Source organism: Mustela putorius, unplaced genomic scaffold (genome assembly GCF_011764305.1).
Source record: "Mustela putorius furo isolate JIRA1106 unplaced genomic scaffold, ASM1176430v1.1 tig00003858_pilon_pilon_pilon, whole genome shotgun sequence".
NCBI lineage: Eukaryota > Metazoa > Chordata > Mammalia > Carnivora > Mustelidae > Mustela > Mustela putorius.
The window spans coordinates 1,542,689-1,557,750 of NW_025422010.1; the positions used below are offsets into that span (position 1 = coordinate 1,542,689).

Genomic DNA, 15,062 nt, shown 5'->3' on the forward strand with positions numbered 1-15,062 from the left:
TTTCCCTAAACATGCATAGTTCAGGGATCAGCCAAGGACATAAGGAAAGTTTATGTATAGCTTGGATCTCCTTGCTCTGTGGCTCCCTCATTTCTAGAATTTTTCCCCCAATATTTCCAACCACTCTAAATTCCCAACCTCCATCTTCTAACACCTCTGCCTAGTAAGAGTGAGGCTCTATGCCTAACTTCTAGCCACCCATGCCATGCAGACTAGGGAGGGCATTCAGAAGAAAAGCCGGGTAATGTAGATAGCACCCAATATGATTATATTCTTTTCAAGGATTAAATTCTCTTTCATTTCTGCCTGCTTTTGGCTCCCTTAAGTGTTGTTGTTTTATATTTGGCCCACAATTTGTCATTGTTATCTGTGGGAGGGTTAGTCCCAGGCAAATATCCCATCATTACTCAGGTGGGAATTCACATCCTGTGTCTTCTTTGACTATCAAAGAATTAGTCCTTTATAGCTTATCAATCACTCTAAATAATAATTTTTAAGCTCTTGTTGACATAGAACTAAGATTTATTCATCTTTGGGATGACATTTGGTCTAGTGTAATTTTATATATGAACACATAATTTTAAATCTTTTACTTAGCAAAAGCAATGAACATTTGGAGCTTGTACTCAGTTTTGTAAAAATTTTCAGTAAAATTTAAATAAGTTTCCGAACTTGTTGAAATCTCCAAAATCATGTGCTATACTAATCTGTCTGAAATTCCTTAAAACATGTTAACCTCAAGAAATTAATATTTTTCCATGGAATTTTAAGCATAACTGCTGAAACACAGCCTCCAAATGTGAAAATCTATCCAGGATCCAGGAACACACAAATGGACACTTCATTTTACTTGTTCAGAACTTAAAGGATTTTTATCTGAAGACTTATGTGGCTGTCTCCTCTGTCCCATACTTAGGAATGGGCATCTGAATTTAACCTAAGTATAATTGAGCTAATAGCATGGCTTATAGATATTTTATTGGCGGGGGAGGGAAGGAATCTTATCAAATTGCTATTGACTATTGATTTAGTTTAGAGATTTTTTGTTATAATATTATTTACTATCACCATCATCTGGGTCTCTGTTATACAAACAGTATACAGTGAGCAACTTGTTTGAATACACACATGCCGTTATGAGTTACCTGACCCCACCCATTGCTGCCATCTTCCTGCTTGCTATATTTTTCAAGAGGGTCACTGAACAAGTAGGTGTTGGCAAGGCCACTGCATGACACAGTGTGAGGGTTTGCCTTCATATCACAGTTGTTGTTGCAAGAGCTGCCCTAGAAGGGTCTTTTATGCTTCAAGAGTTCACACCATTGTATCATTTGCTTTTCAAGAAATGATTTCCTCCTGGGCAGATTTGGTCTGAATTCCTTCATGAGTGCAGGGAAAAGGTAAACTCTGATTTGTTTTCCTCCCTTTGCAATATAATCCACTCAACTATGCCATAGATGATGCAGTGTGCATCCTCCTCCCTCACACACATGTGGGTGTAAGAAAATATTGTTCTGCTGCCTCTGTACATGGATGTGTCATACTCAGAAATTTCATACTCACAGGGAGATGTACAGTCATGAACTCCTTTTGCCTTTCCTGCAGTGAAGACCATCTCTTCTAAGCATACTTGAAACTAAAGATCCCAGGGTGCCTGAGTAGCTCTGTAGATTAAACGTCTGCCTTCAGCTTGGGTCATGATCTCAATTTCCCGGGATGGAGCCCCGCGTTGGGCTCCCTGCTCAGCAGGAAGTCTATTTGAGATTCTCTCTCTCCCTCTACCCCTCCCTCACTCATGCTTTCTCTCCGTGTGTCCAATAAATTAATGAATATAAATTTTTTTTAAAAAAATAAAAGATCCCAATTAATGATTCAATCATTTTATCCATAAGACATTTTTTTTTTTAGAGAGAGAGAGGGGTTTGGGGAGGGGGCACAGAGAGAGGGAGAGAGAGAATCTTAAACAGGCTCCATATCAGCACAGCACCCTACACGGGGCTCAATCTCACAACCCTAAGATCATGACCTGAGCTGAAATCAAGAGTTGGACACTTAACAAACTGAGCCACCCAGGCATCCCATCCACAAGCCTTTGAAAGCATAATTTGTCAGAATATTTTCATTAGTTTTTTTAATCATAACCTGTTTCCCCTAAAAGCACTGAGTAACTGGGCCTTGTACAAGTTCCTGAGCACAGTGTATGAGGTGCTACATGATTTGGCCCCTAACTCTTGGCCTTTGCCCTCTCCATGCACAGCTCTCAGGCCCCAGCCATTCTTAACCATCTGTAGTGCTGATTACCTAACTGCCCTGTGCCTTCTCTGGCCTCCCTTCACTTGCATAGACTGTTCACTTTGCCAAGAATATCTTTTTCCTTTTCCACCAGGCTGGTGCTCCCTATAGATCCATCTCAGATATCCAATCCTCCAGACCAACCTGCTAGTGCTCCCTGCTCTGCTCAGTTCAAGACTCAATTTAGCACCACGAATGTGGGGGGAGGGTGGCTGGGCTCTGTAGATGTCCAAGCTGCTTCTCTCTGATCTGCTGGGAGGGACAGGGGCAAGAGAGGCAGGTTGTCATGAGAATCTGCCTTCCATCAATGACAACAACATTGAGTTATTGGAGCCTACTGCCAAGGAGAACTGGGGATCTGGTCAGCAATTCCCTGCTACTCCTGCTACTACATTGCTGGTACCGTCTTTGACCTAAAGAGTTTCTCCAGGCCCTTTCTCCCACTCTGCTTCAGATGGTGTGCTCATCTGGCTTTTGCTGCCCATCTGTTTCTAGATCTTCCCTTTCTGCACATCTCCTTCAATAAATGGTTCCTGTGGATTCCCCACCTGGCTTTTGGTTTTAGGTTTTTCTCCAAGATGCTTGACCATATACCATATACTATCTATACTTGCCCGTATACCATATACTGTCTCCTCTGACATCTATCCCCATCTAAGTCAGGCTCCAAATACAGCTCCAGAGCCAAGGTGAAGTCCTTACTCTTAAAGAGTGGACAGTCTGATTGGAGGAGACAGATGATACCCAATAAGCAGAAAAGGATTTCTGATAGTGATGCAGTGTTGTTTAAAAGTTTAAAAAGGGTAGTGGAGGGTGACAAGGCAGGCTCTGGTGGCAGGAGCTATACAAAAACCTTAGCCAAGGTGGTAGGAGAAGACTAAGAAAATGACCTTGAATCTGAACCGTGAAGGATGAGCCAGAAATACCAAGATCTAGGCAGAGACCCAGAGAGAAGGGCAAGCACAAAGTCCTGTGCCAAGAGCAAGATGGGCAGATTCAACATGCAGGAGGAAGGTTGCACACAGTGGCTGAAGTGGAATGGCCAAGGGTATAGTGGCAGAGCCAGGTGAGGTCAGCTGAGGGGCAGGATTGAGATTTGACTCTGACGATGGGCCATGAGAAGCTTTGGGAGAGTTTAAGCAAAGCACTTACTAATACATACTTTGAAGAGATCCCTCTGGCTTCTGTGGGGACAGTGGGCAAGCAAGAGGCCAGATAGGAAAGCCAACTATGTAGGAGTAGATAGCAGTTCAGGATTAGGGTGGTAGCCATAGGGTAGTGGGATGCTGACACATTTTAAGAGGCAGAGCCAACAGGATTTGCTAAAGGGTTGGTGGCAGTGCCAAATGGAAAGAAATGGGGCAGGGATGACTCCTGGGGTTTCAACCTGAGCAACCAGGGAGATAGAGGTGTCACCCACAGCCATGGGGGAAGACTGGGGTCCTTTTGGACACATAATGTTTGAGATACCTATTCATTATCTTACATAGAAGTGTTTCCAAAGTTTTTTAAGTTTTCTGATTGACCTTAGAGAGACTGCAGGTGTCAGCACAGGAAGGTATGGCCTCCTCACTGGTGCTTACATTCTGCTTCCTTCCACAAGGTATTTAAAGCCTTTGCTGTGATGAGTTTAACTTCAGAACTCAACTAGTGGGCAAGTGGCTGAATGTTATGTCTCACCACCCATCTCCCTCCATGTGACTCCCTTGGGGCTCCTCCTTTGACCAGACGCCTTCAGGGGGTTGACCAGAGGATTTCTGATTGGCTTCTCTCCAATGTTCTCTGAGTTTGCCTATGGACCCTGGATCCCCCCTACAGAACCCCCTGATCATCTGCGGTGTACACTACCTCTACTTTGCTGTAATTCTCTTCATAATTAGTCATTTCACATTCCAGGGGATCTCCTTATTCACAGACCTGATTCTGGATAAACATGTAAGTGATGCCCTAAGGATGTTCTGGGGTCAACCTTCAGTCCCAGCGTCCCAAGGAGCAGTAATTTGGCTCCACTAGTTTTGGAGAGAGTGATTGAATTCCTGCATTCTTTTTGAAAGGGGAGGGCTGGGGGCTGGGAGTGGAGGATGGGTCAGAAATAGGCCCTGCCTCAAAAACAAAACTAAACTGAAAAGCTTTTCAACAATCCACCATTTAGGTATTCACTCAGAATGAGAAGTTTGGCTTTTAAAATGCAAATTTTCCTTAGAAGTGTTAAGTTCCCTAACCTAAGTATGATTTAATGTAATCAGGGTCAGGGAATTAAGCCAGCAGGAGGGGGAGGAGACAGGAATACGGGCAGCGCCTGTGGCTGGCTCAGGGCTAGGTGACTCTCAGCCTCCTTCTGCGTGGCCATTCCAACCTCCTAGGAGGCAGGGATCAGTCACCCCAGTTGGAAGTCTGGACTCAGAGAAATTAAGTCTCTTGTCCAAGGTATGAAAACTGGGTAAGTGGCAAGACTGGGCCCCAATCTGGCTCCACTACATCACCTCCATAAGCATGACCAGCCGGCTTCTCACTACAGGGACTTGGCCAAGCCAGAAAGCCCCATAGCATCCAAAGTTTAGGGGGCAGCTCAGTAGGGAGATAGGTCTGTGAGATCTACATGCCTGTCTTGCAGCTTTTCCTGGGATCTGGGTAAAAGCCATAAACTTGGAAGACTACCTCCTGGTACCCCCACCACCCCACCCCCAAACTTAAGCTCGCTCTCTGGCAACACTTCTTGCTCTGTAGTGTCTGTTTGATTCATTCCTCTCCTGTGCACAGAGCCCAGTTGGGAAAGGGATGGACCACTGGGGAAGACAGCCAGGATTGTCTGGGATGTGCACGCCCACTGCCTCAGTGACAGCAGGGAGACTTCCCTGGTCCCAGCACCTTGAAAAACTGGCAGTGGGTGGTGAACTTGATTTCCTGTTGCTTGGGGTCTTAATTGTTTAGATGGTCTGCATTCTTTTCTCCTGTTCTCTTCCTCTCAACGTTTTTTTTTTTTAATAAAGATTTTTATTTATTTATTTATTTGACAGAGAGAGATCACAAGCAGGCAGAGAGAGAGGAGGAAGCAGGCTCCCTGCTGAGCAGAGAGCCCGATGCGGGGCTCGATCCCAGGACCCTGGGATCATGACCTGAGCCAAAGGCAGCGGCTTAACCCACTGAGCCACCCAGGTGCCCTTCAACTTTTTAGTTGTGCCCACTTCTCAAGCAACCAAGTACTTGTTGAGTGTTTCCTATCTGCCTCCCAGTATGCCAGGTGCTCTGGAGTACAGAAAGCAGCTGTCAGAGGGGAGGGAGAGATGAACAGGAAAATTGGATCAGTGTCAGCGGGCCACGCCCTCTCCTCACCGCCTACCAGAGGAGGCAGGACAACAGGGATTGCACACGAAGCCAAGCTCTTCCAGCACACCCAGCAACCTCTTCCACAGGGACTGATAGTGTTGTTGGGAAGGCGAATGCATACATATGGCATCATCAGGAAGCAATTAAAGGCTAAACCCCGTCTCTGTCATTAGCACAACAGAATTTTAGTTCTGACGTTTTAGTCTGAGAGGTGGGGCTCCAAACAAGTCTTAAAATGGGCTGGCTGGGGAGGAGCCTGTCCAGCCCATTCATGTCCCTGGCATATGTTAGGTTTGGTGGTGCTGGGATTCAAAAACAACGAGCCTAATATAATGGATCAAAATCTATTCCAGGATAGGTTTGGTGGAATTGTTCACTTGTTGACACTTCAGAAACAAGCAACAACAATTGGCTAGATTTGTTACTTCCCCAAGTTTCCATGTGAGTTTTCCGAAAAGGAACAAAATCACAGAGCAGAAGAGAGGGGAGCTGCCCACTGCATATGCAAATGCCTTGTTGAATTTGAGCAACTCAGCTCAGGGCAGGCCAGGTAAACCAGGTAAAGCCTCTTCTTGACTGGGTTAGTACTCAACTCTGACAGCTAGGAAGAGATTCTGGAAGGAAAGCAGCTCTCTGGTTTGCCCTGTCCACTCCTCTGGTCGGAGGGCCTCTTCCTCCACCCAAAGAAGCAGACCAGGGGGGATGGGCAGCTGCTCCCACCCTGAAGGGCAAGGTTCCTGGACTCTCTGAGCCCTGAGCACATTGCCTACCACTGCTTACTATACCACTGAAGGACACAGACCCAGGCGGGTTGTGTCACTCTGTGCCAAATCCACACAAGCACATGGTACCAGAGCCAGAACTGAAATCCAACTGAAATTCCTAAGTGCCACACTTTTCCCCAGTCCATGTTCCTTCAGTCTCTTGTTGAAGTTGAACCACCAGGTCTCCTCTCAGTCTTTGGAGACCCTAGTGCCCAGCTGCTGGCCATGGCTGGGTCCTGTCTGTGTGACAGGATCCAGGGCCCTGGGTGGTGACATGGCCCTGCTCTCCCCCCAGCTCCACCAGCTCTTTTGGAGCTTACGAGACATCCAAGAAGCAAGTGTAGATCTGGACGAAGAGATACAAGTGAAGAAACCTGCACCCCAAGCGCCCCAAGCATAGCCAGGTGAGAAGGAAGAGCCAAACCCTGCAGGGGGTCCTGTTTAAAGTGTCCTAGGTAGGTGTGGCCTAAGCTACCACTCTGGCACCCATGTCTCCCCTTCCAGAAATGTTCTTCCAGGCAGAGGTCCCCTCTGGGGTGTCTGTTGAGGCTGAGATATCTCTAGACATCTGTGTGGAGCCTTCTGGGCTGGGGAGAAGCAGCAGATGCAGTGAGCCACCCGTAGAGGGGCAGGTAGGGGGAGGAGACAAGGGGTCTGACTCCCCATCATATAGCCTGGGGGCTGTCATCAAATGATCAGTTGCCTTTTAGATACAGCAGCCTCTTTGAGGTTGGCACCTACATGATGATATGACATGGGTGTCCATGTTATATGGACTTCTCAGCACTGGCAGCAGAGATTATATCCTGGGGCTTGGGCACAAGCAGAAAGCAAAAGGCACTCCAGGAGATGAGGAGGAGCCAGCAGAGGGAAGACAAACACTGATGGGCAAAGAAAGATGAGGCCTTAGGACTGGCCACTGAATTAGCCACACAGAGATGGTGATGTACCTCAATAAGAGCATTCTGGGGGAGAAGAAGGAGGGGTGCTCCAGGGAAGAAATCTGAAGACAGTTCGAGTTCAGTCCCAGCAAGCAGAGATAGAATGTTGCAGGGAGGAGCTCCAGAAAGCCCAGAGGAAGGTTTTCAGCAGATGGGGTCAGAAAGGAAGTGTTGGGGCCACCGGGTAGGGTGACCTGAGCTTCTTGCAGCCCTGACGCAAACAGGGATAAAGGCTTAATGAGATTAGTCCTGAGTCTCAGGCGGAGAGTGCCTGGGGAGGCTGAGAGTTTAGAGGAGGAGGCAACAATCTGGGGCCCCCTTCACCCTTGCTAGGGAATTTTAGAGCCCAAAGAGGCCTTGGGCTCCCTCCTGCTCTCTGTAGAGGAGGCCTTGGACAGGTGCAGAGCAAGGGAGTAAACTCTCCTGAGCATGGCTGATCCACACAGCTGGTGGATACAGGGCTCCCTGGGAATTTCTCTTCTCTGAGTGGGAGAAACGAGCCTACTGGGGGCCCACAGTGTACCAGGTACTTGTCCTTGGTACCCCTCCCAGTTCCTCTTCTCCCTCCACAGTCATGGGGGAATGATGATGATGATGATAATGACAGTGGCTAATATTTACTGCCCACTTGCGATGTGCCAGGCAGTGTCAAAATTATACCTCTGTGTGATAGGTACAATTAGTATCCCCATTTAGAGATGGAGAAACGGAGGCACTGAACAGTTAACTAACTTGCCCCAGGCTCCACAGATAACAAGGCAGTGGTGGAGCTGGGACTTGAACACAGCCAAGTCTGACTCTAAAATGTGTGCTCTTGGTCAATGGCCCTACCACTCCCCATCATATAGCCTGGGGGCTGTCATCAAATGATCAGTTGCCTTTTAGATACAGCAGCCTCTTTGGGGTTGGCACCTACATGATGATATGACATGGGTGTCCATGTTATATGGACTTCTCAGCACTGGCAGCAGAGATTATATCCCTGACTTTGGGGTACCCTGGCTGCAGCCACCCTCCCCTTGTAACAGAAGGTCCTCTGTCCCCAGCTGATGGGTTCCATCATTGCTGGTGCCGCCTCAGCCTTGGGACACAGCTGGCATGGAGGATGCCCAACAGAATGAGACAGAGAACACAGCTGGATGCCTGCTCTCAGACAGAAATGTGCTCATCTTGTCATCAAGGAGGAAACTTTCCACGCGGCAGAGGCACCTACTGTGGTATGTGGGAGCTAGCCATGGTGCTGACCTGCGCCTGAGCAGGCCCAACGAGCAGACCGCCAGATCTGAACCAACAGAATTGAGCAAGCCCCAGAAGGTGTTTTCACTAATCTAAATAGAAACTTTCCTATAATTCCTAGACTTCCCTCCTTTGCCTCCTGGAAAACATCAGTGACTTCCCATTCAAGTGCCCTGAGTGCCTTATTTTGGGCCAGACTGCAAGACTGATGCCTGCCTGAAGACATTACCTGAGAGCTTACCAAAGAGATCAGCATCTGATTCCAGAAATCAGGGGATTTCTTCCATCCTCTGGAGAGTAGTGACTGGGGAGGCAGATTCAGAGGAGCAGTCACTTGCTCTAGTCCTATTCAGCTTGTTCGGGCATGTGCCTAAGACAGAGAAGGGTGGTCACTCCAGGATCTGGACCCAGTGGAAGGCTCTACCAGTGGAAGGCGAGCATGACCCCAGGTAGTTCCCACCCCCACACATACCTTAGCCCCTTATCCCACCTCTCCCATGTCTCTGAGTATGGTGGTAGGTATTCTGTGGCGGGGGCTCAGGAGAGATCTTCATTTTGGAGTCTTTCGGTCTTTCTGTGGGACTGACCACTGAGATGCGACACCATAGAAAGTCCTTCTTGTGTCCTGATGTTTGCCTGTTCCCTCTGTTCCAGATGTATTCAAGGAGGACCAGGGCTGCCTCTGAAAGGCCTAGTATGTGTTTTGTGGCTGGAGCCACAGCCAGGCCCCAAACTGGCCCCAAAAGAGGTAGCCAAAGAGAGTATGGGGTGTGCTGCCATATCTGAAAGGATAGAGCACATGTTGGAAGGGACAAAGTGCCATGATATGTCTGAAAGGACAGAACACGGTGCCACATTGGAAGAGACAGAGTGCTGTGACACATCTAAAGGGACAGAACACAATGACATGTGGGCAGGGATAAAGTACGTTGACATGTCAGAGATACCCTTCTGGAGACAAATTGCCAATGCCTGCGGGTTCCTCTCGATATCAGCTGAAGTCCTACTGCACATCTACTACTACTAAGGCAGCTGGGGCCCAGGGGTATCTGGGAAGAGCAGGCAAACCACAGCCTCTTCCAGACTCCCTCATCATCCAGTAGAGAAAGTCTTTCCTACCAGGAGACCAGTGGCTATGGGACCAAGGATTACACTAATGTAAACACTCTTTCAGTGTCACAAGTCAAGTGCCACCAGCTGCAGGGCATGTGTGCTGAGGGGACAGGGTGAAGTCCATTTGTGACTCCAGAGACTATGCAAATGAGAACATCTGTTCCTTTACAAAATGAGTCATTTTCTCCAAATGGCTCTACTGCATAAACACTGACTTTCACTTTAAATTTAATTTTGGCTTTTTATTTCTAGATATATTTGGGATTTTTTGCTTGTGTTTACTTCACTGTAACCATTTCCTTCCTATACCCAGCCTCCATTTGCTTTGTGCTCTCCTCCTTTTTAAAGGTATACCCTGCTGGCAAAGATCCCATGGAGTACAAGCCCCACCCCCACATGGGGTTCCCACCACAAGTGTTATGCCCACTGCCAATGACCTCCCATGCCAGCTGGAGCCAAGGCTGCCCATGGGTGGGACTTTAGCTCCTGCCAGGACCACTGATGGAGCTGAGGCAGTTTCTGCTCAGTGGAGCAGGCCTCCAACAATTCAGCACTGTCTGGCTACAGTCACACTGCACCCTTGAAAGGCAGGGGGAGGGGAAACCTTCCTCCTTCCAGAGCTCTTTCTAGTCCCTCCCAGTCTGCCTGCAATTGGCATGTTATTGGACATTGGGGCCAGGAGCTAGACTCCCTTAGCTGTCAAGTATAGGCCACTCCCAGGCTGTGTTTCCGCAAGGACTCCCTAAGCTGCTCCTTCCTCTTCCTTCTTCTCAAAAATAAACTATCTGTGTCTTTAGAAAAAGTTCTAGGTGCCTTGAAGTGATTTGGCAGAGGCCCATCCAGCATCGCAAAAATCACATTCTGAAGGCACATTCACATGTAGTCTCTCCCCCCTAGTTTATCCCTTCAGCTGAGATTTTTGAGTGCCTACTATGTGCCAGCCACTGCAAGAAAATAGCTGCTAACAGAGCATAGGCACCAAAGTGAAACACTAGCTGTGACAGCCAGCTTTTAGTGCAGCCTGTGGTTTTGCTGCCAGGGGTAACGGCATTATCACTTTCAAGACACAGAATCACCCTTTGTGGAAGTACTAGAAATTAACCACATTTTACAGGGAAGGGAACAGACTCGGCAAGGAAATTAAGTACACTGGGAATGGGCATAGGGCCTGGAACAGCCCTGCCTGACATTAAGGCCACACACTGGCCCACCACATGTCATGTATACTGCAGGGAGGCCCACCTAGTCTGAGTCAGAGAAGGCCTCTTATGACCAAAGAAGGAGCTCAATTAGCTGGACAACATGCAGAAAGACATGAGGTAAGAGTACAAAGCATGTTTGAGGATGCCAAGACATGACTTATGCGTAGAAGAACCATGGGAGATGGGGAGGGCAAGGTGGACAGGAGCCTGACTTGCCTTATATAATTTGGGATCCTAAGTCCCTGGGAGCTTCAGTGGGGAAGTGACAGGATCAGATTTGCTCTACTACTGCTGAAATGATGAAAAGGAGGCAGGAACACCCACCAGGAGACTGTTTAGAACAATCCAAGCAAGTTAGTGGCAGAGAGAAAATGGCATCAAGAGAAGCCAGCAATTAGAAGTAATATAACTTAACTGATTAAGGGAGAGGCCAGCAATTAGAAGCAATAGAACTTTATTTGTAGAGGGAGAGGCCAGAATGACTCTCTGAGTTAAGCATGTGGGCAAAGGGCACACCAATTCTAAAGACAGGCCACACTGGAAAAGGAACAGATGTGGGAGAAAAGTTGAGCACCACTTGGAACATGTTGAGTTTGAGATGCAAGAAGATACTTACTGTCATCTTGACAATTTTACATCTTCTGATCTGTGAACATGTTATGTCTTTTCATTTATTTATATCTTTCTTTCAACAATGTTTTGTTTTCAGTGTCCAAATTTTGCACTTCTCTTGTTAAATTTATTCCTAGGTATTTTATTCTTTTCAATGCTATTGTAAATGGAGTTGTTTTCTTTGTCAACTTCGCTAAGGTTGTTTACTAGTTCTAACAGCTTTTAAGTGTATACCTTGGAATTTTCCATATATAAGTTCCCATCATCTGCAAAAAGAGATGGTTTACTTTTTTCCTTCCAATCTGGATGCCTTTGACTTCATTTTCTTGCCTAATTGCTTTGGCTAGAACCCTCAGTACAATGTTGAATTGAAGTAGTGAGAGCAGACATTTTTGTCTTGTTTCTGAACTTCAAGGGACTGCACCCAGTCTCTCACCATTGGGAATGATGGTAGCTAAGACTTTTTGCAAAAGTTACCCCATATTGGATTTTTTGGATTTTCTCTTTTTTTTTTTTTTTTAAGAAATGGATATCAGATTTCATCAAATGCTTTTTCTGTATCTATTAAGATGATCATGTGATTTCTATCCTTTATTGTATGTGTATATATATTACATTGATTCAGTTTCAAATGTTAAACCAACCTTGCATTCCTGGGATAAATTCCATTGGTCATGGAATATAATGCTCATTTTTTTAAAGATTTTATTTATTTGACAGAGAGAGACAGCAAGAGAGGGAATACAAGCAGGGGGAGAGGGAGAAGGAAAAGCAGGCTTCCCACCGAGCAAGGATCCCGATGCAGGGCTTGATCCCAGGACCCTGATATCACAACCTGAGCCAAAAGCAGATGCTTAATGACTGAGCCACCTAGGGGTCCCAGTATAATGCTTTTTAAATGTGGCTGGATTTGGTTTGATCATATTTGATTAAGATTTTATGTCTCTATTCATAAAGGATATTGGTCTATAGTTCTTTTTGTCTGGCTTGGGTATCAACTAATTTTGGTAAAATTCACCCCAGAATAAGTTGGAAAGCGTCCCATCCCCTTCTATTTTTTAGAAGAGTTTGTGAAGGATTCTTAATCATTGCCTAGAAAAATTTAAGGGTAGACATTAAGTTGGATAGAAGGATCCAGAACTCAGGAGAGAGGCTGGGGCTACAGACCCAGATTTGGGGGAGACAAAGCAGTGGGCAGGCCTAGTTGAGAAGGGAACCTGGTAGAGGGAGCCCACAGCCAGGCAGGTGAGATTGTATGGGAGAACAGGAGGAGAGAGGGCCTAGACAGAGCTGTGAGAAACATGAACACTACTGGTCATGTGGAGAGAGAGGATTTTACAAAGGAGACCTAAGAGAGCACAGCAAGAGCTTGGAAGGAGGCCCAAAACAGCTACTAAAGAAAGGGAACATCCATACCTGGGCCACAGCATGGGTCAAGCACAAAGAGTACAGGATCTTGGTAGCAAGATGGTCAGTAACCTTGGCCAGTGGCCTTGGCCAGAGCCCTTCCGTGAAGCAGTAGAGGTGGAACCAGCATGCTATGTGTTGAAGTGAAATGGGGCCCTGAGGAAGTAAAGGTCTTCAACCACCTGTTTTACTGAAGGAGAAAAGGTTTCCTCTTTGGGAGCCTATTTTGAGAATATTCCCTTGAAATACCAACTGGGCTCAGCAGCCAGTCCCCTTGGGCTAATCCTCTAATTCCAGCGACACAAACTTCTCTGTTTCTTCTAGGAAAGTGAAGGCCCCAGTCAATAAAAGAACTATAAGAAGGTGCTCGCTTGAGGGTTCTGGTTCTCCTGATGTTTATTCTGGAAGGACTGGGAATCCCATAAGCCTGGGATGCTCTGTCCCATAGGAAATATGGCTGCCAGTTGGTGCTATAATGAGAAAAACCTTGTTTGAGGCAGGGAGCCTCAAAAAGTTCCCTTGAAGCTGAGCTCCCCTCCTGCAGTTTCTCCAATAGGAGTCAGAACTGGTTTAAGAACCATCATCCTGCCAGACCAGGCAGGGAAGTTACCCAGGCCTCCTACCCTCTGCAGCCTGGCTTCTCCTCCAGTGCCTTCAAGCTCTCCAGCCTCCTTTGCTAGTTTCATCTGGGGAACAAGAGAGGCAGGTGGAGGCTCAGGTAGAAGGCTGGCAAGAGGGCTGCCCTGGGGCTAGGGAGTGGTTGGCTTCGGCCAGCTGGGAGCTTGTCCTTAGGACATCTTTGTGCTGCTGGGAAGATCCTTGTCCTGGGCACGCATGCCTAGGGGGCCTCATACAACTCACACTCCTCCTGAAAGAGCCCACATGAGCTGCACTTCAACCTTCCCTCCTGAGAGAGGGGGGAAGAACTGGCTAAGCAGTGCAGTGCCCAACCACACCCAAGGGCCTGGTCGCTCAAGTATCTAAAGCCTGGGTGGGCCAGATCCAGCTGTGTTCCTTCCCCCAATATAACTCCTAGCTCCTCCTTGTACCTGGAAAGCCCAGCCCTGCTCTCTACATTCTGAAGGGACCCTTAGATGCAACAGAGAGCTGGTATGCCATCCTTCCATCCCTGGGCCTTGGACTTAGCCCATGCCTTCTCGCAGGGCCACCATGACCCAGTCCTTCAGGGCCGGGTATTTCCACTTTGTAGGAGAGAGGGAAGATGTGGCCACACTCTAGGACCATAAAATGCCATTCAGACCCAATATAAAGAGATTCAGCCCATTTATTCAGGCAAGCAGCTTATCAGGTCTGGCCCAGCAAGTGGCTCAGGGTTTCCACTCAATGACTTTGATGGCGATCTGGGCTGCCCGCCGCACTGCCTCACTGGGGTCCTCCTCGAGGGTGCGGAAGATGGGCACACGAGACTGCAGGAACTTGCGGCCCTCAGGAGCTTCAGCCAGCATGGTGAGGGCCTTGGTGGCATTCAAACGTGCCTTGCTCAAGGGTGAGGACAGCAGGTTCAGGAGCGGGTGGATGGCTTCTGTGTCCAAGGCGGCATACTTTCCTGTGGGCCACCAACACCAGGCATTCCTCAGGGAACCATCCTGTTCCACCTCCGCCCACCCCAGCCCAACTCTGGCCTCTGGCCTGTGCAGCCTCAGGGGAGGTACCTTCCCTAACTCCAGTGCGGGCGGTGGCACCTTCCTCTGCCTCCAGTCTTGGCCTCCTCATTCCTGCCCCTCAACTGGCTTCTCCCCACCCACCCTGATGCCTGTCCTGCAATCCAGTTCTCTAAGGCAACACAAAAATTAAAATCCAATTGTTTGTTTATGCGGCAAGTATTTCCTGAGCACCTACTCTGCTCCAGGCACAAAAACTCACAGAGTACTTACAGTCTAGTGGAGGATGCAGACATTAATCAGTAAAGGAGACACCCCTCCTGAACCTTCGACATCTTTCTGCTGTCTTGGCCTGCTAAAAGGCCAGGTAGTTGCCCCCTACTCTCCGGTTTCCTGCCGTGCTCAGTGTACTATTCTCTGTGTGCTAGAACCTGCACAGCCACCCTCGGCCCTGCTGATTTCCACTGTCCCTTAAGTCACTACCCACGCCCCTCCCAGAGGAGGCTTGGCCCCTGCCCTGTGCCTGCTGCATGCTATGCTTCTCCT

General features: G+C 47.8%; 1 protein-coding gene and 1 pseudogene across 2 annotated transcripts in view; one reads left to right on the forward strand and one right to left on the reverse strand.

Annotated features, from left to right (window-relative positions):
- Positions 1–6,783, forward strand: part of LOC101673900 — a 45,489-nt pseudogene extending 38,706 nt beyond the window's left edge.
- A 7,378-nt stretch (positions 6,784–14,161) lies between these two features.
- RSPH14 (radial spoke head 14 homolog) overlaps positions 14,162–15,062 on the reverse strand; it is an 80,013-nt gene continuing 79,112 nt past the window's right edge. For both annotated transcript variants that reach the window (XM_013051270.2, XM_004742449.3), the window contains exon 7: positions 14,162–14,461. In XM_013051270.2, the coding sequence (XP_012906724.1) occupies positions 14,223–14,461 (239 nt within the window). In that variant the 3' untranslated portion in view covers positions 14,162–14,222. The remainder of the gene's footprint in view (positions 14,462–15,062) is intronic.